This window comes from Vipera berus (genome assembly GCF_964194415.1).
Source record: "Vipera berus genome assembly, chromosome: 11".
Classification (NCBI taxonomy): domain Eukaryota; kingdom Metazoa; phylum Chordata; class Lepidosauria; order Squamata; family Viperidae; genus Vipera; species Vipera berus.
The window spans coordinates 21,944,281-21,969,322 of NC_138214.1; the positions used below are offsets into that span (position 1 = coordinate 21,944,281).

Genomic DNA, 25,042 nt, shown 5'->3' on the forward strand with positions numbered 1-25,042 from the left:
GTATAAGCCTGCTTATTAGGGCTTTCACACCTCCCCCAAGCGGCATTATTACAAAGTCAGCTTAATTGCCCCCAACAATCTGGGTCCTCATTTTACCTACCTCGGAAGGATGGAAGGCTGAGTCAACCTTGAGCCTGGTGGGATGCGAACCTGCACTAATTGCAGGCAGCTGGTGTTACTTAAGGAGGCATTAGTCCACTGCTCCACCAAGGCTCTGTGTGTGTTGTGATGACCATAATTCTTTGTCATCCTACTTGCTACCTCCAGGACTGTGCCCATCATCCTGCTCTGTCACAGTCCCCAAACTGGAAATTGAATCCTAAAATAACTTTCACCAAGCATCCCAAATTGGACCTGGCTAAACTAGCATTAAAAAGTGTTCCAAAATATAACATGCAAGGGCACCTTGGTCAACACAACTGAAGTCTTCCAAGCAGTCTAAGACTCTATGTGTTCTACACCCAACATTCAATTTTCTACAAAGGTTATCCACCTTTGTGATTAGGCATAGCCCACTTGAAATGGGTCCTAAATCTTTGGAAAGCAGAAAAAACCAGCAATATTTTCCCCACCTTGTTTAGCAACTTGAGCCGTAGAACAGCATCTTTGTTGATAGTAAGTCCGTGTCTTTCAAAACTCCCGAGTTGCTCTTTTTTGCAATTCAACTTTGGGAGAACCACTGAGCTTGAGATATTCAGATCTGCTGCTATATCTCCATTTTGGTCCAAGTACAGTTTCAAGAGGGAAAGATTACAAAACTCATTCTTCACCAGAAAAGAATGAAACTAAAATGGAAACATCCAGAAATTTTAAAAGCAGTAACCTTGGTTTCTTACTACATGTGGTCTTTCCATGTCTGAATCTTTCTTCTGTACTTGTCTAATTTGCAAATATTGTAAGTTGGGAGAATGGGGTTGCCACTATCTTCAAAAATGAAGAAGGATCAGCAAAATTTGTCAGTGATATATTGAAAAAAATGACCAGATTTGTCTATTGAAGGAAATGTTAATAGAATAGAATAGAATAGAATAGAATAGAATAGAATAGAATAGAATAGAAGAGAAGAGAAGAGAAGAGAAGAGAAGAGAAGAGAAGAGAAGAGAGCTGGAAGGGACCTTGGAGGTCTTCTAGTCCAGCCCCCTGCTTGAGCAGGAGAACCTATACCATCTCAGTGAAGTGACTGTCCAGTCTCTTCTTAAAAACCTCCAGTGATGAAGCACCCACAATATCTGGAGGCAAGCTCTTCCACTAGTTAATTGTCCTCACTGTTAGGAACTTTCTCCTTAATTCCAGGTTGCTTCTCTCTTTGATCAGTTTCCAACCATTGTTTTTTGTCTTGGTCTCTGGTGCTTTGGAGAATAACGTGACCCCATCTTCTTTGTTGCAGCCTCTCAAATACTGGAATACTGCTATTATGTCACCTCTATTTCTTCTTTTCTTTTCTTTTTTAAACAAATTTTATTGGTTTTCCAGTTTTACATTTAAATATTTGGAAAGCAGCATGGTGATTGGGTAATCAATATTTCAATAACAAAATCCGATCGCGGCACCAGCAGATGTTCAGAGTGATCACTCTCTCCACCACCCAGTTTTCTCTTGCCAGGAGACCCTGAAAAGGGTCAAAAGTTGCCCTGGAGAGGCGACGAGTGTGAAGAGGACCCCCGACTGATCACGGAAGGGCAGCAGCCCTTCTGTTTGATCCGGGGCAGCTCTTTGGACCCCGGAGAAAAGATCGGCCATTAACATGGCCAATCACTAAGCTGCTACCAGCCGTGGCCAAAATTACTACCAAGCACAATGAAAGCACCGCGGAGGAATTGGGTGAGAACTTACCTTCTTTGTATCCCAAGTATTTTCCTGTAAAAGCTTCTTGTAACTTCTCCCACCCCCCTTTAAAATGGTGGCGTTGACTACCTTGGGGAAATAAAGCCCTGAAAAGAACAAATAAAACAACTAAAAATACAACTAAAAATCAACTAAAAGAACAACTACATTTGGAGTTGCCCTTTTGATATTTGGGGTCCCAAAAAGTTCCTATTTCTACGGGGACCTATTACCTTATCTACTTGTTAAAAGGTGAAAAAGAATTTAAATTGGATAAAAGCCTAATTTGAATTTTGAAAAAGACTTTAATTGCCATTGGGGACATCTTGTGGTGAAGCCTGGTATAGCAACTGAGTACTTTTGACTGAGAGATCTGCTTACAGCCTAGACTTGTCCTTGTTATTATCTAAAAGATAAAAAGCTGAAACAGATGGGTGGTGAAACTACCCTTTAGGAATAGTGGAGGTGAACACTTACTGACTCTTATTAAAAAATAGCCTCCACTAAAGGACTATCTGTAACCATCCTAGAAATGGAGGAATATCACCAACAAATTTTGGCTAACTATAAGCTTATACTTGAAAACATTCTTGAAGCTACTGAAATAATGAAATGCAGACTGAAAGACAAAGGCACCAGCTTAAACCTACAAAATGAAACCCTGACTCCAACTAAAAAACTTACAATCCAAGAAGCAACAGAAGAGGAAGAAATTAATATCAAGACAGAGGATTTTAAAGATCAACAAGCACAATCTACTGAGAACTTTGACAGCCAAACGCTGACTGCAATTAAAGAACTTACAATCCAAAAAGCAATAGAAGCAGAAGAAAGCAATACCAAGATGGAGGGTGCTAAAGATCAACAAGTACAGATTATTGAAAATCTAGACAACCAAACAACAACTACAACATTGGACATGACTTTTTACTTAAACCAGATGAAACCTGAGGAAGAAGGAAGACCAGACTGAATTGAAGATAAATATACCAAAGCAAACATGGAGATTTGAACTACCAGGGCAGCAATTTAATGATTATAAATGGGCCAGTTCCTTTGGAAAATTGATAACTAGATCATCTAGTCTAGATGGTCTCCTTTGATTCAGGTAACATGTACAGGAATGAAGGGAGATCCATCTGAGGATTTAAAGACAACTGGTGTGGAAACCTGCTTGGCATAAAAAGAAAGCTAGACTTAGATTTAAAAAATGGGGTTTTTCGATTTATGATAGAAGTGTTATGTCCGGATTGACGAGCAGAGACAGCGAGGTTTAGCAAGGAACATTTATTGAACTCACATATGTCAACTGACTAACTAACGGTTAAACACTACCTTATATACTAACTGCTCTTTCAAACGTAACCAATCCCTGGCTTGGAATCTGTCACCGAGGGTAACAGCCAATGGCTGCTCTGAGTCTTCCCTCTGAAGGAGAACCCTCCGTAACTAAGGACACAACAAGAAGAGTCTAAGGTCTCAATTAATGGGCTAAAGGGAGATTTTGAGATAAAGGGAAATATGAATATAGATTTAAATATTGTAGAAAATGATAAAAAACAGACTAATTGGCTTAATATTTAGGATTTAGATTTATAAGGGAAATGAAAATTAACTATTAGGATACAGTTTTGAACTATAATATAAAAGATGGAGTGAGACAATAAAGGATATTTTATTAGTAAGTTGTAAGGCACTGGGATGAGAAATAGAAAAAGTTTATGAAATGAAATAAGAATGTATTTAAGTAAGTAATATGTGTATTTTATATATGACAATTTTTATGTAGTGAAATAAAGGAAATTTGGGTTACCCGAAATTTAAATACTATGGATATTAAAGGTTAAATTGGAATATTGTAATTAAAAATTAAAAATTAGGTAAAATTTAAAAACAGGACATGGATATGTATAAGTAAAAATATATTGATAAATGTTTTAACTGAATGTGCTATAACTAGAAATGTATTAGCTAAAAGATGATATAGCAAATGTTAAGGGAAATAGAGAAGGAATTTTTGACAATGCAACCTGAGATATGTACTAAAGATTTTGTTATTGAACTATCAATTACCCAATCACCACACTGTTTTCCAAATATTTAAATGTAAAACTGGAAAACCAATAAAATTTGTATTTCTTCTTTTCTTTAAACTAGCCAAACCCAAGTCCTGCAGCCGTTCTTCCTATGTCTTAGTCTCCAGGCCTTGGATTATCTTAGTTGCTCTTCTCTGAACTTTTCCAAGGTCTCAACATCTTTTTTGTAGTATGGTTTACCAGAACTGCTTGCAGTATTCCAGGTGTGTCTCGCTAGGGTTTTATAAAGTGGTACTAATACTTTGCATGATCTTGAATCTATGCCTCTCTTTATACAACCCAGGATTGTATTAGCTTTTTTGGCTCTTCTGCACACTGCTGGCTCATAGTCAAGTGATCGTCCACTAGGACTCCAAGGTCCCTCTCACGTTACTCTTTTTGAGCTAGGTCTCACCTAATCTAAGAGATCACTAATAAATTGAACAAAGAAACAAACAAAGAGATTATTCATATACTACTTGGGGAAAAAACCAGGGTGATTATCAGAAAGAGTAGATTTGTCAAGAAGGAAGTTGCCAGGCTATTCTTCTCTCAGTTATACCAGATAGGAAACATGACCATATGAGCTACCTCTACTTTACTAAAAGGCTACTGTTATGTACTGGGCTTTTGGAATATCACCACGTGAATTGCTGGAGAACCATTAATTCTCCAGCAACCCAGACAGGATCTCTGGTCATGCCATTGGTCAACTTTGGGTGGCAAGTATAGCTTCAATCTGATTGGTTAATACCATAGGGCCTGGCTATATATTGAAGCAGGGTGACTCCAATCTCTCAGTACAGTTTCTGCTTAAATAAAGTATGAGTTTGTCTGTACTCATCTGCGTGTTCTCGTTCCTGCTCATCAGAGCCCACAACATAATAGTGGCAACGAGGATGGTACCCTGCTGTCACAAGGGGACAGCATTACTCGCTGGAGGGAAGAGGCATCTTCCCACCCCCTCTCTAGCCAGCTAGTAAACTACGCTAGCGGCCGCGTGCTCAGAGGAAGCGTTCCCTGAGATTAGAAGCAGGATTCAACAGCAGCGCAGGAATTGAGGGAAAATGCCAAAGGTCGGCAAACTCAGAGAATTTGACATTAAACACTCAGAAGATTGGCTGTCTTACCTCTCACAGGTAGAAAATTACCTACGAGCTAACCAGATAGCAGAGGAAGGCCTTAAAGCTGCGACGTTGCTGTGTGTATGTGGGCCAGCGACTTTCAATCTAGCTGAGAACCTCTTCGTGCCAACACCCATCGAAGCAGTATCTTTTGCTGACCTGAAGAAGCAGCTGACCGGGCATTTCCAGCCAAAAATGTTGGAGATGGCCTGGCGGTTTAAATTCGACCAACGAGTGCAGCTTCCTGGTGAGACAGCATCCGAGTTTATCGTGGGCCTAAGGCAGGCCGCATGTCTCTGCAAATTTTCGAATTTAGAGGAGCGCCTGAGAGACCGACTCATTTATGGACAGAGACAGAACCTTGCAGCAGAGATTATTTGCCAGACCAAATCTCACATTCGCCAAAGCACAAGACGAGGTCATGGCTGACAAGGCATCTGGAGGTGCAGTACAAACAGTACAGCCCACCAAAGCCCCAAAGACAGAAGATTCCATCCACCACGAGGTCACCATTTGCGGCAAAGAATCATCAGAAGAAGAGGAACCCGAAATCAACAAGCTCCAGAGACAGTCAAGCATGCAAAACCACGGAAATCAACAAAGAGAGAACAATTACAAGGCAGTTCTCTTACCTAGATGTAAAGGGTGCAGAGGCAATCACTCCCACGCAAACTGCAGATTCCGTTCGGCCAGGTGTAGAGCTTGCGGTAGGACCGGGCACATCGCGGTGGTATGCAGAGCCCACCAGAGAGACAGGCCACACAAGCACCAGTCAGAGGAACCGACTAGGAAAGGTACTGGGGCCCTGGGTCCAGTCAGTGTGGGGTTCTTCAGGAGCTGGAGAAGCGTTTGTTGCACCGGGGCTCGTCCCCGTAAGCCTAAACTTAAGCTCTCAGTAGAGCTACAAGGAATTCCATGCAAAATGGAATTGGACTCCGGCTCGGCGGTCTCAATTATTTCACACGACACATTCAACCTTGTATGCAGACGCAGCAGACAGTGGGCCACATTAAGACTGTCAGACATTATTTTAACAGATTTTCAGAATGCTCAGGTTAAAGTTAAGGGTGAAGCCACCTTATTGGTGAAATTTAAAGGGTTTTTGGGGCAACTGGTTGTCATAGTAGTAGAGGGCCCTAGAACAAGTCTTATAGAACTTGATTGGTTTGAGGCTTTGGGCATTCAAATAACAGGCATTAACCGGACACAGACAGCAGACCTCAAGGCTATTTGTGAGTAATTTGCAGATGTTTTTGAGTCAAAACTAGGAACTTATACTGAGCCACCCATCTCTTTTAAATTAGATCCTAACGTTGTTCCGATAAGAATCAAACCTCGCAGAGTTCCTTTCGCCTTAAAACATAAAATCGATTCTGAAATTGATAAGTTAGTGGAGCAAGGTGTATTGCAGCCTGTTGATGGGGGGGAGTGGGAAACTCCTATTGTCACCCCACTAAAGCCCAATGAGGAGGTTCGCATTTGCGCAGACTACAAATGCATGTTAAATAAAGCCTTAAATCAACATGCATACCCGGTCCCGATAGTCAGCCATATTTTAGCCTCTTTGCAAGGGGGAACCATTTTTGCTAAACTTGATTTAGTGCAGGCGTATCAGCAGCTGCCGGTAGATGAGGCCACAGCCGCGGCTCAAACTATAGTGACTCATAGAGGAGCATTCAAAGTCAAACGCTTGCAATTTGGGGTTAGCGTTGCACCGGGCATTTTCCAAGGAATTATGGAGTGCACACTTAAAGGAATTCAGGGTGTCTGTCCTTATTTTGATGATGTTCTCATTGCCGGGGAATCCCCAGAAGTATTGGCCAACAGGCTCAGGACTGTGTTACAAAGGCTACGCGATGTGGGCCTCAAGTTAAAGAAAAACAAATGTAGTATTGGGGTTTCTTCAACGGAATTCTTAGGTTTCCGTATGGATACTAGTGGGGTTCACCCCGCTGAGTCAAAAGTTAAGGCCATCAAAATGGCTCCTAGCCCAAAATTAAAAGCAGAGCTGCAAGCATTTTTGGGCCTCCTGAATTTTTATCACACATTTCTACCTCATAAGGCTGCAATAGCTGAGCCCCTTCACAGGTTACTTGATAAAAAAGCCCCTTGGAAGTGGACTGAATTACATGAAAAAAGTTTCCAGGATCTAAAGTCCCTCCTTTCAGAAAAATCCACTGTAACTCATTACATTGAGTCTAAACTTCTATGTCTTGCATGTGATGCATCTTCCTACGGGGTGGGGGCAGTCTTAAGCCACATAGAGAAGAATGGGAAACAAGTTCCTATTGTGTTCTATTCTAGAACCTTATCTGCTGCTGAGCATAATTATGCACAGATCGATAAAGAAGACTTAGCCATAATGGCTGGAGTCAAAAAATTTCATGATTATTTATATGGCAGGGATTTCCCTGTCTTCACTGATCACAAACCCCTTTTGGGCTTATTCACCACAGATAAGCAAACTCCCCACATACTGTCTCCAAGAATGCTGAGATGGTCTATATTTTTGGCTGCATACAAATTTAAGTTAGTTCACAAACCTGGAAAGAAAATGGGCCATGCAGATGGCCTCAGCAGATTACTACTGCCACTGATGGATCCTGATCCAGCTCCTGCTGCTAAAATATTGTCTATTCAGGATTTACCTGAGTTTCCCCTTCATGCTGGGGATATTGCTGCTGAGACTGCTACAGATATAATTCTGAGCAGAGTATTGTCATGTGTACACATGGGCTGGTTGGGAAAAAGTCCAGGCCCTGAGTTCCAAAGTTATTTTGTCAGGAGACATGAATTGTCTGCACATAAGGGCTGCATATTATGGGGCAACAGAGTTATTATTCCCACATCATTGAGGGACAGAGTCTTACATTCCTTACATGAAGGCCATCCAGGCATTGTACGGATGAAAGCTTTGGCTAGAAGCTATCTTTGGTGGCCTGGCCTGGATAAGGCTGTGGAGGATCAAGTCCATGATTGCTATACCTGTCAGAGGTCTAGGCCTGAAATGCCTCAGGCCCCAGTTCATAGATGGGAAGAAACACATACGCCCTGTTCTAGGGTTCATATTGACTACACTGGGCCCTTCCAAGGACAGCTTTTTATGATAGTAGTGGATAGCCACTCAAAATGGCTGGAAGTAGTTCCAGTCCCTAATATGACTACTGCTAGGACCATCCAGGTGCTGAGAAAACTCTTTGCAACACATGGGTTGCCTGATGTTTTGGTTTCTGATAATGGGGCTCAATTCACTGCTGCTGAGTTTCAGGCTTTTCTCAGAGCTAACCTCATCAGACATGCTACGTCTGCACCATTTCACCCCTCTATGAATGGACAAGCTGAACGCATGGTGAGGACAACAAAGAAAGCACTCAAGCGCATCATCACAGGTGACTGGCACCATAGACTGGCAGATTTCTTGCTCTGTCAACACACTATACCCTGCACAGCCACAGGAAAAAGTCCTGCTGAGCTTCATTGGGGAAGGTGATTACTAAACTGGACAGGTTGCATCCAGAGAGAGTGGCATCCGAAGCCTCTAAACCAGACATGTCAAACACAAGGCCCGGGGGCCGGATCCGGCCCGCGAAGTGGTTTCACGTGGCCTGCGAAGCCATGCTGGAAACAGTGAAAGAACAGCCCCCACTGCCTTGGCCCTGGCCCAGAGACCCTCCTTCTGCCAGAGACCCCCAGATCTGTCCCACTCCTGCCCAGGCCCCCATAGGCACCCTTGATGCGAATGATGTAAGCTGGCCACGCCCACCCAGTAGGCCATACGCACTCTAGCCACGCCCACCCAGTAGGCCACACCCACCCAGGCTACACCCACCTGGCCCCCTGAGGGCAACCGCCATGCTGATGCGGCCCTCAATGAAATTGACTTTGACACCCCTGCTCTAAACCAAAACCCCCGAGGGGGCTGCAAACAGGTGATTGGGTTTGGGCCAGAAACTATGGGCCTGGAAACTTGTGGATTCCTGGTCAGGTGGTCAAAGAATCCGGACCCCTATCTTACAAAGTGGGGTTGGAGGGAGGGCAACTGGTCAGAAGACATATTGACCAACTTAGAAAAAGATTCCCAGAGCGGTCACTAAGTGAGGACTATGGCACAAATCCCTCCTGAGGTCCTCAAGCTGGCATCCAGGCCAGCTCACACCAGTACCACCAGGGTTTTCCTTCCTTGGTGGAACTTGATCCAGAAGAGGAACATGGCAGCTCAGAAGTGCAACATGGAACCCCTGACCAGGCAAACCAGCCAAATCTCAGCAACCATTGTGCCTACTCTGCTAAACAGTCAGACTCAAGTGCCAGGACCCCTTGCCTGCGTGATACTCACTAGCCCTGCCCTGTTCTTGCATGGTGCAGGGCCTTGTATCTGCATCCTGCGGTGCCGCAGCAGCTGTTTTTGTGCCCCCAGTTTTTGCATGCCAAAGGCGGCACTCAGAGGTGCCTCCCTGCCCCCCCCCCTGAGCACACCACAATGCTGATGCAGCCCTGGCACTTTGCAATAAATAAGTGGGTTTTGGGTTGCAGTTTGGGCACTCAGTCTTTAAAAGATTCATCATCACTGGACTAGACAGTCACTTATCTGAAATGGTATAGGTTCTCCTGCTTGAGCAGGGGGCTGGACTAGAAGACCTTCAAGGTCCCTTCCAGCTGTACTATCCTATCCTATCCTATCCTATCCTATCCTATCCTATCCTATCCTATCCTATCCTATCCTATCCTATCCTATCCTATCCTATCCTATCCTATCCTATCCTATCCTATCCTACTCTAAATTAGCTGTATTTAATATCAAAAGAAATTCATCATTGTGCCCTTTCTTTGGAACATTATTCCCCAAGTGATTAAGGATTGGCCAAACCCGTTTACATTTTGTAGCACAAGGAGATTGAGATGGTTCCCCTCCTTCTCCTTTGAATTGCTTCTTCAAAGAAACTAGGTTGATGGATCTTGTCAGGACCCCATACCTGCCATGGCTGCAGCCTTTGAGTCCCTGACATCTTTTCATCCTCCTTCCTTCTTCTCCTGGATTGGGAGGAATATGCAGCACTCAAGATATGGACCAGCATCTCAATATAATTATAAACAAGCAAATCAATAATGATCCAGTGGCCATTTTTCTTCCCCGGAGTCTCCATTGGCTCTTTCTGGGTGCATCTTCTCCGGTCTTTGACAGAAAAGATGTGCTTTGAAACTGAACAATGAAAATACTTATCTTGAAACCGGGGTTCAAAAAGGAATCTGGGTTGAAAGGCATAACGCCTCTTTTTCAACTGTTCAGGGAAGCTCCAAGTACTATGAACGTATTTGAAAAGTCTGTGCTTTCGTATTCCGTGATCTCCCAAGCGTGTCAAGATCCAGACTTTCCCTTCAATGGGTCCTGGCATACGCATAAGTATTAAATGGAAAGGAAGAATTCTGTCCAAAATGGACATACGTTCTGTGAAGTGAACAAAGACATTGACTTGTCTCCACTTAGTGAGGACATCCCTGAGGGGTACTATATTTCCAGTTTTTGAAAATCGTTGTGACATAACAACACAAATGCCATTCTTGACAAGCATCAGAGTAAAAGTCTTCATGAAATTCTCTGCCTTCTCTGTATCGGAAGCAAAGAGACCAACCAAGGTCCATCTGAAATGGAGCAGCAGTTGGACAATTGCTGGGTACTGAATTCCAGTTGAGGGGAGCATCGGGTGATAAAAAGGAAATTGACTTTTATCATTTAGAGCCTTTGAACTGTCTGAAGAAACACTCGTCTGAAAAAGCAGTGAAGAATGCTGTATTATATTGGAGTCCAGATCAAATCCAAAATATTTGCTTTTAATAAATCTAATTAGTTTTCATGAACAAATTACTAATTAGGCCTTTTCAAGATACAGAATATAAAACAGAGAACATTAACAAGACCACATGTAATAATAGGATAAAAGGAAATAATGGCATAAAAAGTAACAATAAAGACTGAAAATCTTATTTCTGAATCAACCCTACAATTTACCACAATCAGATCCACATATGAAGATTTCAAAAACATTGTTTTGCTAACATAAGAGATTGTTTTATATGTTACTTTTGAATTCTGACTGCACAGAAAATATGTTGTGTACATAAAAGGATCCCAATAGGTCATTCATCTAATATGTGGTCTCTCTTACACAACTGACATTGAAACTATACATGTGCTGTACCTTTTTTAAAATGTTTTTTTATTAATTTTCTAATATTTCATTCACATATTTGAAAAGTAATGTGGCGGCTGAGTACAATAATTCCATTGCATTTAAATATCATCAATACAGATCTCAAAATATTACAACAACTAATTCCCTCTCTTTCCCCCTTAATATATACTGTCTCCTATTCAACACAATTCTTATTCTATTAAAAAAATAACTTTCTAGCATTCATCAATAATCTTCAGTTTATGCATATCTTAATTAATTTAACATTCTATTTTTTAGACAATGGTCTAGTAAATTTTTCTTAATTTTAATTTTCCATTAATATTTTAAATTTAATGTTTAATCTTTATCATTTCCAAATTTTAAATGACCCCAATTTCTATCATGATTCCCCCAGAGTCTAAAGTTCTGGATACACCTCTTATCTATACATGATTTTCACCGTCTACATCAACCAGTTCATAATACAAAGTAATATTCTTATTTTTCTAGTAATTGTCAAATAGGATCTCAAATTTAACAGCAAAAATTTCTTTTATTTCCATACTTAGTATTACCTCTTCCCCCCCCCTTTATGTCTCCTATCTCATATTTGAGACTATTTTTTTAAACTATTAGCATTTATACCACAAACCAATATACAAATTTAATTATTAATATTTATACTTCTAAGCTTTACTTAACCAAAATTTTTCTGTCTCAACTCATAACAATATATTGAATTCAAATCTTAATTGAATTAAGATTGAATCTTAATTCAATCTTTTAGCCGCTAATAAACTTTTCCGTTTTAGTTTTCCCTTAATATTTAAATTTAATGCTTAATATTTTTCCAGATCTTTACTTAACCACAATTCCTTTATCACAATTCCTCACACAATCTAATGCTTAAGATACACACCTTACATATAGATTCTTACCATCTACCTTAACAAGTTAATAAAACAATATAATATTCTTATTTAAATATTTATGCTTCTTAATAAATCCGAGAAAAATAAAGAATAAAAAGGACTTCTGGGTCGCAAGGCTCTGTTGATGGCGATCGTTTCGGCCGTCAGCCCTGCTGCTTTCTGTAGAGCCGCTAAAAACAGTGACGATCAGCTGTTTGGTGGCTTGGAAATCTGCTCCTCGGGAGAAGAGGGGGGGTGAGCGCTTAGGTAGGGGTAGAGCTCCCCTAGACCACCAGAGTTTTAACTCTGGTGGTTGAAGGGTGTGAGCCCCCCCGAAGCCTGAGTTTGCTCCAGACTCCGGGACGCCTTTGCTCCAAGGCTTTGGAGCAGAGCAGGACGCTGCAACCATCCCTGCCATCGAGAATAAATTGTGGATTACTTGGATGCAGGCAGAGCTGTGCAGGAGAATGCTGTAATACAGACATGTCAAACACAAGGCCCGCAGGCCACAAACGGCCCGCCACATGTTTGAATCCAGCCCACACAACTCTCACAGAAATTATAAAGGTCCGGCCCCCACCACCTTGGTGCTGGCCCGGCTGAGCAGGCCCGTCCGTGTGGCCCCAGGTGTTGGCTCGCTAGTTTACGGCTCCAGTTTGCCCAGAGCCGGCAGTGCCAGACTACAGCTGGCAATAGCGTTGGCAAGTCTGTCCTGCTGGGCACCTGCACGGCAAGCTACAAGCAAGCCCGGCACGGGCCTCCCTGCAGTCGAGCGGTCCAGGCTGTCTTTCTGAATGCCTGCAGGGCCTTCGGTGAGGTCCTTCCATGCAGGCATGGCTGGGAGCCGAAGAACAGTTGCAAGCCCTCTCGGCTTGGGCTTCTCCTCAATCAGGCAGTCCGGGCTGTTTTTCTGGATGCCTGTGGGGCCTTCGGTGAGGTCCTTCTGTGCAGGCGTGGTTGGGAGCCAAAGAACAGTCGGCCGTCGGGTCTGTTGCAGACTGGCAGCCCTCTTCACCTTAGTCTGGGCCACTGAGCCGTAAGGTGCAGGAAACGTGGCATCAGGACGGGTAAGTATAGTGTGGCCTGTGCTTGCAGCCAGAGCCCCCTTGTAGTGTCGGGCCCATGGGGCTCGACACTGGGCTTCTTTCATGCATGGGCTCCTTTGCCGGGCACTGCTGAGGGCGAGCAGAGGTGCCTGGCCCGGATCCTGCTAGGCCCGGCAGAGACGCGCCCCCAGCAGCGCCAGGCAAAGTAGCTCACATGCCAAACAAGCCTGGCAGAGGAACCCGTGCATGAAAGAAGCCCGGCAGAGGAGCTGCAGCGGATCCACTGCTGGGGGCATGTCTTGGCCGGGCCTTGCAGGATACGGGCCGGGCGCCTCTGCTCGCTCTTAGCAGCGCCCGGCAAAGTAGCTCGCATGCGAAACAAGCTCGGCAGAGGAGCCGGAGCAGCAAGCAGAGGCGCCCGGCCCAGATCCTGCAAGGCCCCGGCCGAGATGTGCTCCTGGAAGCGGAGATGCTCCGGCTCCTCTGCCGGGCTTGTTTCACATGTGAGCTACTTTGCCGGGCGCTGCTGAGGGCGAGCAGAGGCGCTCAGGCCGGATCCTGCAAGGCCCGGCCAAGACACGCCCCCAGCAGCGCCAGGCAAAGTAGCTCGCACACGAAACAAGCCCAGCAGAGGAGCCCGTGCGTGAAAGAAACCCAGCAGAGGAGCTGGAGCGGCTCCGCTCTGGGGGTGCGTCTTGGACGGGCCTTGCAGGATCCGGACCAGGCGCCTCTGCTCACCCTCAGCAGCGCCCGCCAAAGTAGCTCGCATGCGAAACAAGCCCGGCAGAGGAGCCGGAGCAGCGAGCAGAGGCGCCCAGCCCAGATCCTGCAAGGCCCTGGCTGAGACACGCCCCCAGCAGTGGAGCCGCTGGCCATGCCCACCCAGCCACACCCACTTGGTCACGCCCACCCGGCCACGCCCACCTGCCCCCCCCCAAGGGCAACCATAATGCTGATGTGGCCCTCAATGAAATTGAGTTTGACACCCCTGCTGTAATAGCAAATATTTGAACTTTAACTCTGAATACTTTGAGAGAAAAAGTTGCAAGCGGTGCGGAAAGCGAAAGTGCATAATAGAAATTAACTGGTGTTAAGATGGCTTCTAAATCAACCAAAGTTCCTAGAAGTGCTGGTGCTTCGCCAGTTCAGCATTCTTCATTACAGGCTTTGATGCCTCCTCCTGTAGCACCCACACCCGCACCAGCATTAACAATAAAAGATTTGCAAGATGCTTTACAAGATGCTTTGAAAACACAATCCCAACAAATAGCTGAACTTATTGAGGAGAATACCGAAATAACAGCAGACATTTTGGCTGCATTTCAAGGGCTTGCAGTTTGTATTGAGCGTCTGGATGAGCGTGTGGAAGAGCTCAGACAAAACAATATGAGATTAGATGCTAAAATGCTGGATGCTGAAAATGTGATGGAAAAGATTGATGATGATGACCCAGATTGTTGGGGGCAATAAGCTGACTTTGTAATAATGCCGCTTGGGGGAGGGGCGAAAGCCCTAATAAGCAGGCATATACATAGAATAAAGGCTATTGCTAAGCACATTTGATTTGTGCTTAGATTGTAAGCCGCCCTGAGTCTTCGGAGAAGGGCGGGTTATAAATGGGATTAAAATAAAATAAATAAATAAAATAATATTGCAATACAGGGACATGGAATTTGCTGTGAGGATCAGAGGTTTGAAAGAAGATCCTAAGGAAGATTTGAAAGAATTACTGGCACAGGCCCTTGAATTGGTTTTGGAGCGTCCAGCAGAAGATATTATGGGCGATATAGATAAAATATTTCATGTTAACTCTTGGATTGCAAGACAAAGAAAGTTACGTAGAGATGTGGTGGTTTATTTTACAAAGAGAGCAATTAGAAATGTGGTTATCCAAGCCTTCTATAACAATAGATTTACAGGTTTGTTTTTTTTCTTGCTCAGTTGCTGAGCAAGAAGTTTTAATTCTGAAAGAGATTCCTCCAAGAATTTTAAGGAAAAGAAAAGAATTTGCTTTTTTGGCAGATGAATTAAAGAAATGGCAGATTCAGTTTAGATGGGAGATTCCAGTAGGCATGGTGGTGATGTATGCAGGCACGAGATATCGTCTTAATACAGCTTTGCAGGGACGAGATTTTTACTCTAATATTTTGAAGGCAGTCTCCCCGCTATCTTCAGAATTTAAAGGAAGAAATGGTGAAGGAGAGTGTCAGCCGCGAACAGAAATGGTGAAGGAGAGTGTCAGCCGCGAACAGAGAGTATACAAGGAGCTGAAGGAGGATAAAGAATCCCAGCAAATTACAGGAGTGGAGGATAAAGGAGGATAAAGAATCCCAGCAAATTACAGGAGTGGATCAGACCCAGGTGCCAACAGAAGAGGTTAGAGAATAAAGAATGACATGGGCTGCTATCAGACGAATGAGACAAGAACAAGAACAAGAACAACAGAAAGCTGCAATTATATCTCAAAAACCTACTTACAGTGAAGCAGTGGGAGGAGCGAAACCGAAGAGAGTGCAGGTGGCTTTGGAAGAGGCGCTCCGAAAGCTTCAGGTCGCAAAAGATGCCGACAAGTTTTCTAACTTGGAATGTTAATGGATTAAATTCCCCGCATAAGAGAAAGAAAGTATTTCAGTATTTAAAACAATTTAGAAATGATGTTATTTGTCTACAGGAAACGCATATTCAAGCAGCTGATCAAAAATATTTGATAAACTTTAGGCTGGGTACACAGTTTATTGCGTCTGCTCCTGACAAGAAAAATGGAGTAGTTATTTATGTTAAGAATAACTTAACAGCTAATTTAATTGAAACAGATAAACAAGGAAGATATGTTATAATTGAACTATTAATAGAAGGCAAGAAAATACTTTTGGTTGGATTATACGCTCCTAATCAACAGCAAGGAGAATTTTATAAACTATTACATAGCAAGATAACTCAATGGGATTATAAATCTTGTATTTTTAGGGGAGACTGGAATGGAGTTTTGGATGTACACATGGACAAAAAAGGCCTTTTTAGAAGTATACCAAGTCATGCCAGATTGCCTAAATCTTTTTTTGAGATGAAAGACGATTTGGAATTGAGAGATGTTTGGAGAGAAAGAAATTTGCAAGAAAAAGACTTTACCTTTTTTTCCGATAGGCATCAAACTTTTTCCAGGATTGATTTTGTATTAATTACTAATGATCTTTTTTCTATGATTAAGAAGATTAAGATATGTCCAAGAACTATATCAGATCATAGTCCAGTATGGTTGGAAATAGAAAAAGACAATGGAGACAGGCGGTCTTGGAGACTTAATGAAAATTTGTTTAGATATCAAGAAAATGTGGAAGAGTGTAAAAAACAGATGAAAGAATTTTTTAATATGCATATGAACAAGGGTACTTCTATTGAAATGGTTTGGGATGCAAGTAAAGCTTATATGAGAGGAGTGTTAATATATTTGAATAATAAGTATAGACGTAAACTGGAACATAGGTGAAAAGAATTAGAGGAGGAAATTAAGAGGAAAGAGAAGGCTTTAATTTTGAATCCATCTGATGGGAAGATTAAAGAGGTAATTACTTTATTAAGAGGCCAGTTTAATATGTTGATGGCAGATCAAGTAGCAACCAATTTACGGTATGCTAAACATAATACTTTTTGCAATGCTAATAAGCCGGGTAGGTGGTTAGCTTATTTGTTAAGGAAGAAACAAAGGTCACGTAATATAGATAGAATAGATTACAAGGGTAAAGTGGTGTTTCAGCAGAATCTTATTAAAAGGCTTTTGTTGATTTTTATTCTAAGTTGTATGTTAGAGACAAGATTCAAGATGTAGATATAGATAGATATTTACGAGAAGTTAATATCCCTGTTCTTACACAAGAGCAAAGGGAAGGGATGAATCAATTGATAAATGATGAAGAAATTATTTTAGCAATTAAGCAATTAAAGGTGGGGAAAGCACCAGGAACAGATGGTTTGACTGCTGTCTATTATAAAGATTTACAGTCAGAAATGGTGGAACCTTTAAGAGAATTGTTTAGGACAATTCAACTGGGAGGAGAAGTGCCTCCATCGTGGAAAACAGCCTTTATATCGCTGATTCCGAAGGAAGATCAAGATACTACCCAAGCCAAAAACTATAGGCCAATATCGCTTTTAAATACTGATTACAAGATATTTGCAAAAATCTTAGCAAATAGATTAATGAAGGTAATGCAGCAAATGATTCATAGTGACCGAACTGGATTTATAAGTGGTAGACAAATGAAGAATAATGTGAGACATATTGTAGACTTATTGGAATTTTTGGATAGAAATAACCAGGTTCCTGCAGCACTGATCTTTTTGGATGCTGAAAAAGCCTTTGATCAATTGGATTGGCAATTTTTATTTAAGGCATTGGAGAAAATGGAGTTTGGGGAAAAAATTTTACAATCTATTAGAGCAATATATCAGAAGCAAACAGCTGAAATAGTAGTTAATGGTAGTTTGACAGAAACATGTAATATTGAAAAGGGTACAAGACAGGGGTGTCCGTTGTCACCTTTGCTGTTTGTTTTAACATTGGAAATATTATTGATTAAAATACGAGACTCAAATAAAATTAAGGGAATTAAAATAAGAGATCAAGATTACCGTATTTTCCGGCGTATAAGACGACCCGGCGTATAAGACGACCCCCTACTTTTAAGAAGTTTTTCAAGGTTTTTTGTCTTATACGCCGGAAAATACTTACATGCCCTGCCCTCCCTGTCCGTCGCAGAGGAGGCGAAGGCCCAACTGGCCCCGCCGGCCCTCCCACTGCTCCCGCGCTTCTGCCGGCCCCCGAGGCACAGCGTTTCCCGGGCGGCAGGCAGCGCCGGAGGGCAGCCACCACCCCGCCATGGCCGGCGCCCCTCCTGCTTCCCCCCCAGGCCTTGAACTTCTCCCATTCGGCGCAGGGCGGGGCAGCTCCGCCCGCAGCCTCTTTTTCATGTGCTGCTTCCCTCTCACCGTCGGCCGAGGCGCGCTCGGCCCGGGCTCCCGGTCCCTCTTCCCGGCCGGCTTCCCGCCCTGCCCCTCATGGAGCTGGACTGGGCGTGCAGCCTCTCGGTGTGGCTGCTTTTCCTGGGCAGCCTGGCGGTGCGGCTCCTGCGCTCGGACCTGTTGCTGAGCCGGCGGCTGCTGCTGCGCATGGGGCTGCTGGCCGTCCTGCCACTGCCCCTCAGCGCCGCGTTCACGGCGGCTGCCTGCTGGCTCGTCTCGGCCAGCACCACCTGGCGGAAGCGCAGCGTCGGATGGGAGCAGGACTTCCCTGCCGGCTCCCGTCTGACGCTCTTCCCTCTTGAGGCAGCATCCCCGAGGACTCCTTAGGAGCCGGGGAGCGATGCTGCCTCAAGAGGGAAGAGCGTCGGACGGGAGCCGGCTCTTCCCTCTTGAGGCAGCAGGGGGAGGATGAGAGAGGGGAAAAAGTAGAAGCGGCCGGTCCGTCTATCGTGCTAGAAAAAAGCGAAACAGCGGCAAAGCCCCGGTCAAACCAAACTTAGATCCCGCCCTTTTGCCAGCACACGATGAAACTGTGCAAACTCCAGGCACAACTCATCCCTCACCGACGGGGGAGTGGTAAGGATTGGCCAGCGCGGCGCCTGCGGTATTTCACCAGCGGGGAAGGCACTAACTCGAGAGCCAGGCGACGCTCCCTGCAAATTTTTTTTAGAAAACCTCGGTATTGGCTCTGTCCTTAAAGAAAGCAAACAAACGCACTCCAGATCAGAGGGGGCTATTTCACCAGGAGCTGCAAGAAATCGCCCCCCCTCCCACCCGCTTCCTGCACCTTCACTCCTCCAGAGCAGTCCCACAGGTAGCAAGGCCAGGGACTTTCAATGCGTCCCCCGAAGGGAAGCCTGAGAAAGCAGCGAACAGATTACTCTACCCTCCTCCAAGCAGCCGCATCCCACCTCCGTCCGACGGGCCCGCTGGAAAGGAACGCGCCTTATGAAAGCGTGCAGGACTTCCCTGCCGGCTCCTGTCCGACGCTCTTCCCTCTTGAGGCAGCATCCCCGAGGACTCCTTAGGAGCCGGGGAGCAATGCTGCCTCAAGAGGGAAGAGCGTCGGGCGGGAGCCGGCAGGGCAGTCCTGCCGGCTCCCGCCAGACGCCACCCACTGATTTTCCGGCGTATAAGACGACTGGGCGTATAAGATGACCCCCCAACTTTTGAGGTGATTTTCATGGGTTAAAAAGTCGTCTTATACACCGGAAAATACGGTATAGATTGAGAGCGTTTGCAGATGACCTGGTTATTACAGTAAGTCAACCAACTTACTCAGTTGTAGAATTGATGGAGATAATAACGTTATATGGGAAAGTTTCAGAATTTAAGTTAAACACGCAAAAAACTAAAATATTGTCTAAAAATATGACGGTAGAACAAAAGGTTGTCTTAGAAGAGTTAACGGGATTTGAAATAGTTAAAAAGATTAAATATTCGGGGTATATCTTTCGGCTTCAAATGTAAAATTATACAAAAATAATTATGAATTGTTATGGTTAAAAATACAAAAAGAGCTAGAGGGTTGGAAAAAATTACAATTATCCTTATTGGGAAGAATTGCAGCAGTAAAAATGAATGTTTTGCCAAAATTTTTATTTTTGTTTCAAATGATATCTATACTTAAAAAGGATTCAGATTTGGAGGAATGGCAGAAAGGTATTAATAAATTTGTTTGGGCAGGGGAAAAAACCACGAGTTAAATTTAAGATAATGCAAGATATACGTGAAAGAGGTGGTCTTAAAATGCCTAATCTTAAATTATATTATGAGGCTGCTGCTTTATCATCAATTAGTGATTGGTTTAATTTAACACAAGGGAGATTATTAAATCTTGAGGGTTATGATTTGTTATTTGGTTGACATGCATATTTATTGTATGATAAGAAGGTGGATAATGTTTTTAAGATACATATATTAAGGTATGCTCTGTTGCGAGTATGGGAAAAATATAGACATAAGTTAAATTACAAATTACCAATTTGGGCAATACCTAAACATGCAATAGAAAATATAAATGTTGGATTTAAACATGAGATTACATACAAAGAAATTTTAAGGATAGAAAGGAATGTATGGCAATTAAAGCCATATAATATTTTAAAAGAAGAAAAGATTGTACAAACTTGGTTTCAGTATGGGCAGTTACAAGCAAGATGGAAAGAAGATCAGAAAGTTGGTATTTCAATAACTGATGGAAATTTGGTAAAACAAATTAGAGATCAAGGTCAAGCACATATAAAAAGGATATATAATGTATTGATAGAAATTGACTCAGAAACGGAACCTGTTAAAGATTGTATGATAAAATGGGCCCAGAATTTTCAGGAGGTTATAACAATGGATACTTGGGGAAAGATTTGTGTCAGAAATGTAAAATTTACACAGGCTCAAAATTTAAGAGAGAATTTTTATAAAATGTTTTATAGGTGGCATTTAGACCTAAAAAATTAGCAAGTATGTATCCGAACTGCCAACCTAAATGCTGGAGGTGTGGTTGTGAGGATGCAACGTATTATCATATATGGTGGACTTGTAAAAAAGTCAAAGCTTTTTGGATTAAAATTTGGTGGAACATGCAGAAGATATTTAAGAAAAAGATAAGGTTTTCTCCACAGTTGTTTTTGTTGGGTATTATTACAGATTTTACTGTTATAGATACTAAATTGATGTTGAATTTAATTACGGCAGCAAGACGTTTAGTAGCGCAATATTGGAAGAAGGAGGAACTGCCTACTATAGAAGAGTGGACTTCGAAAGTTTCTAACTTGGCGGAAATGGCAAAGATTTCAGCGTATTTGAAAGACCAAACGCAACAGAGATATATTGTGGAATGGAGAAGATGGATCGAATATATTCAGAATAAATATGGGACTAAAAAGTTTCATTTAGCATTTAAATAAGTATAGGTTTTATATGATGTATTATTAGTTGTTATTTGTTATTTATGTTTAAGGGGAGTTAAAGCACGATAGAATTTAATGTTTTATTTTTGTTTGTTAGCATATTTTAGCTTAAGTTTCTAAATTTTATACCCTGTATTCAGCTCTGGGAAGTTGGGGGGGGGGAGGGGAGGGTAAAGGAGGGTTAGGGGGAGGGAAGGGGGAGGGAGAGAGTTTTTCTTGTTAAAAATGTATTGTAAAACTTTTCAATAAAAAAATAAAGAATAAAAAATTACAAATCTTGTAATCCACCAATTTTAAGAAGTAAAGTTCCAAATAGGATCCCAGAATTTTTTTTCAACATTTTAAGCTCCCCTGGATAGTCGATTGCCACTGTTTCTGGGGGGAGGGATAAAATCTCCCTTCCCTCACCACAGGGGGGGAAAGTACTTTAGCAGCTTATGCAGGTAAGTAAGTAATTAGGATGTAAGAGAGGTAGATCTCACCCAGTCTCTTCCACACTGCTTTTGTGTTGCCAGATGGTAGGTGTGACTTCGGCTGTCTGCAACTTTGTGATGGACCATATCTCTATGGTCAGTCTTTCATCTGCCGGTTTGGAGGGAATTGCTGGCTCTAAGAGGAGAGTTGCTGCTCTCCCATGATCCAGCAAAGGCCCCTCCTTGCTGGTCGCCTCTATGGGGTGACTTTCGACCCTTTTCAGGGTCCCCCAGCGATGCGAAACTGGACGGGGAAGATGACACTCATCTTCCAAACGTCCATGGCAGTTTCACGGCAAATCGGAAGTCTCACACTGACATTGAAACTATACATGTGTTGTACCTTCTGTGTCTGCTGCTCTGCAAATAAAAGTCTGCTCATTATAAGGGCTTGGTTTAACCATCTTTATTTAATCTTTGTGTCCAGCTGCTCACATCTTGTTCAAGTAAATACTCTCCTAAGATGTTTAGACATTTCAGCATTTCAATACTTGGCTATTTGGAAGGTCTGTTTATAGCAGTTCATGTCAACCTTACTGAACATGGCCATATCTTTCTCTGCTTCGATATAGCAAATTCTTTGTGCAGCAATCATCTGAGCTTATTCCCCAAGTACAAAAGAGACAGGGAAACCACAACTCCTAATATAATTTTGAGATGTGTAATTGAGGCAGTCTTAAATCGAAATTTCTTTGTTCTAACAGACCTAATTTTGGGATTCTTTTTTTAAAAAAATTCCATTTATATCCCGCCCTTCTCCGAAGACTCAGGGCGGCTTACAAGCTTAGCAGTAGCCTTCATTCTATGTATATGCCTGCTTATTAGGGCTTTCATACACCCCCCAAGCGGCATTATTACAAAGTCAGCTTATTGCCCCCAACAATCTGGGTCCTCATTTTACCTACCTCGGAAGGATGGAAGGCTGAGTCAACCTTGAGCCTGGTGGGATGCGAACCTGCACTAATTGCAGGCAGCTGGTGTTACTTAAGGAGGCATTAGCCCACTGCTCCACCAAGGCTCTTCTCTCAGTTTCCATTGCTTTAGTTTTAATTCAATAATAATATGTTCTGATTTTAAAGAAAAAATGTATAAATTCCCAAATCAGCTTTGAGGACAAAAGCTGAAGCCCTTTTATCAATCCCCAAGTTGCTGTGATTAGGTTTGTCCTAGTAGTGATGCATCTTTACCAAACTTCAGCTTGATGTAAGAGCTTAGGGGTAACCTTGGCAGTACAGACTTTAATATATGCTGTTAAGGAAGCTGGATAGCTTTTTTAAATTTAAGCAGCAAATTCACTTAGGACCTTGCTATAACTGAGCTCCATTGATGAAGAGGGAGCTAACATTCAGTTTCAGAGAAAACTACCCTAGCAAGGAAAAATGTCAATTCACTCTATTGACTCATCATCAAATAGCCATCTGGGTTATGATGTCATTTTCCAAAGACCATAACTTCTGAGTGTTATTGATAATCAATAATTATTACAACAGTAGGAATCAACTCTTCTCAACTAACTTTCCAACTCGAGATTATAATATTGTCAGCATAAAAAGAAGGACTTAGCTCCTTAGGCATGTTTACTTCAAGATCCGTAATTAATCCTGGAAAATCATTAAAGTCTAGAGTGAATAACAGTGGTTAATGTGTGCACTCTTGTCTTACCAGTTCAAAAGTGTGCAGCAGAAGCCCCCAAAGTAATGAGGTGTCATGACAGAATGTGGGTCCCAATCCCCAGCTTTGACCCCTACGACAGCCATGGTGAAAATCAGCTCTTGAATTCCTTAGAGAAAATATGATTGGATCTTTTGCTCACCCATCAGTCTACCAGATTAAACACACACACACACACACACACACACACACACACACACATGCACGCACAAACCTGTGGGACTTTGTAGAGGCCTACTAAGGTTGACATCTGGATGGAGGTGTCCCTGGCAGCTCCATCAACAAGAGCCAAAAGATTGTCTTTCCTTCCGCAGCCGTAGTTGGGAATATTGCCTTCTCCAGTGGAGAGCATGTCCAGCAAGGCCTCTGAAGTGCCAAGTGGTATCACATAGTTGTCATGGATGTTGTAGCCCAATGTGAGATTGTGCAAGAGCTGGGGATTCTTGTTGACCAGTTCAATGGCAAAAATATAGTACAGCAATAAGAAATGACTTTTAGTGAAAGATCTGTAAAACAACGTTCATCTTATTATCATCATCATGAACAGAAACAAAATACTTTTATCAAATTCATCCTCTGTGTCTCCACAAGCCAGGTCTTATGCCAACACTGATCCAATACTGATACTGACCGACATAGTCCTCCACCAACACTAAGAGTCACAAATATTATTTGTAGAAGGTTTTTTTTCTGCCCATGAAAGTAAAAACATCATAAAAGGAAGAGGAAATTTGATAAGTGAAAAAAAATCTGGCAATTCTAAAAAAAAGTCACTTGTTTCTTTAAGGATCAAAAATTGTATATCAACGAGCAGTTATTAAAACATGGAACTGGGCAGGCCGGGGGCAAGGACACCTGTTTCAATCACTACTTTAAACAAAAGTTAGCATTCAAGTGATGAACTCAAGTTTGGATGGAGAGAGGAAAATAATCTGGAGTTTTTACAAGATTTATTCTGCCCCATTTTTGGAATTAAATCCCTTCCACAAAATCAGAGAAAAGAGAGAAGTCACGGAAATCAAAATGATTCAACAAATTAGACAGGTCCTGCAATATAGTACTAAGTGAAATAAGAAGAAAAAAAGGAGACCCTAAGAGCTGCAAATGCAACTCCATCACACTGAATGACTTACAAGTCAAATTGATTAGAAGGAGCCTGGTTGAAAGTCAGTGTTGTATGCAATAGTTTTATTACACTGCGGACCATGCCAATGAGATGGTCACCTGGGCTGTAATAGCTCCATGGTCTGTTTTCATCCTGGTTCACCAAACTCGGTGGGCATTTCATTCTAAGCTTTCCAGAGACTGGCTGGGACATCAGCAGCATCAGAATCAGAAGCAGGAGGTCCATAATTCATGAGATGAATCAACCCCCTTCCCAATTCAAAAGAAGAATTCAAAGCCCTCTCACAAAACAAGAACGCCAGTGGCTTTCCTGATTCAGACAGAGACAAACTGAGCTTCATCTGGCAAGGACAGAAAGGTACATTCAAGAGCACAGACCCTGCCTCTCCCCAAACCTGTGTAACCCAGTGCATGACCTGAAGCTTTTATCTTTTCTGATGAAAGATATCTTGCATGTTCTTTCAGTCTGATGTTTACATCAAAGGCAGTCACTTGAGGAGTGGCAGAAAAGGTCTCAAAGGCCCAGATGGTGACAATTACAGTGAGAAGCAGCTTCTTTTCTTGGGACCCTGAACTTTTTCTGATTGCCATGTGCAGAGGAGAGGCTGGAGAAAAGCAGGTGAGTGAAAAAGCACAGATAAACCCCTTGGGTCGCTGCTTAGCAGTGGTTGTGGTCCTCCCTCCCTGGACAT

General features: G+C 42.7%; 1 protein-coding gene across 1 annotated transcript in view; it reads right to left on the minus strand.

Annotated features, from left to right (window-relative positions):
• LOC308673064 (vomeronasal type-2 receptor 26-like) overlaps positions 1-24,576 on the minus strand; it is a gene marked incomplete at its 5' end in the record, with an annotated part of 29,150 nt that extends 4,574 nt beyond the window's left edge. The window contains 3 exons of the mRNA XM_081336444.1: positions 9,997-10,772; positions 23,436-23,731; positions 24,359-24,576. Coding sequence (XP_081192570.1) covers positions 9,997-10,772; positions 23,436-23,731; positions 24,359-24,576 — 1,290 coding nt within the window. The remainder of the gene's footprint in view (positions 1-9,996; positions 10,773-23,435; positions 23,732-24,358) is intronic.
• Between the last annotated feature and the right edge of the window lie 466 nt (positions 24,577-25,042).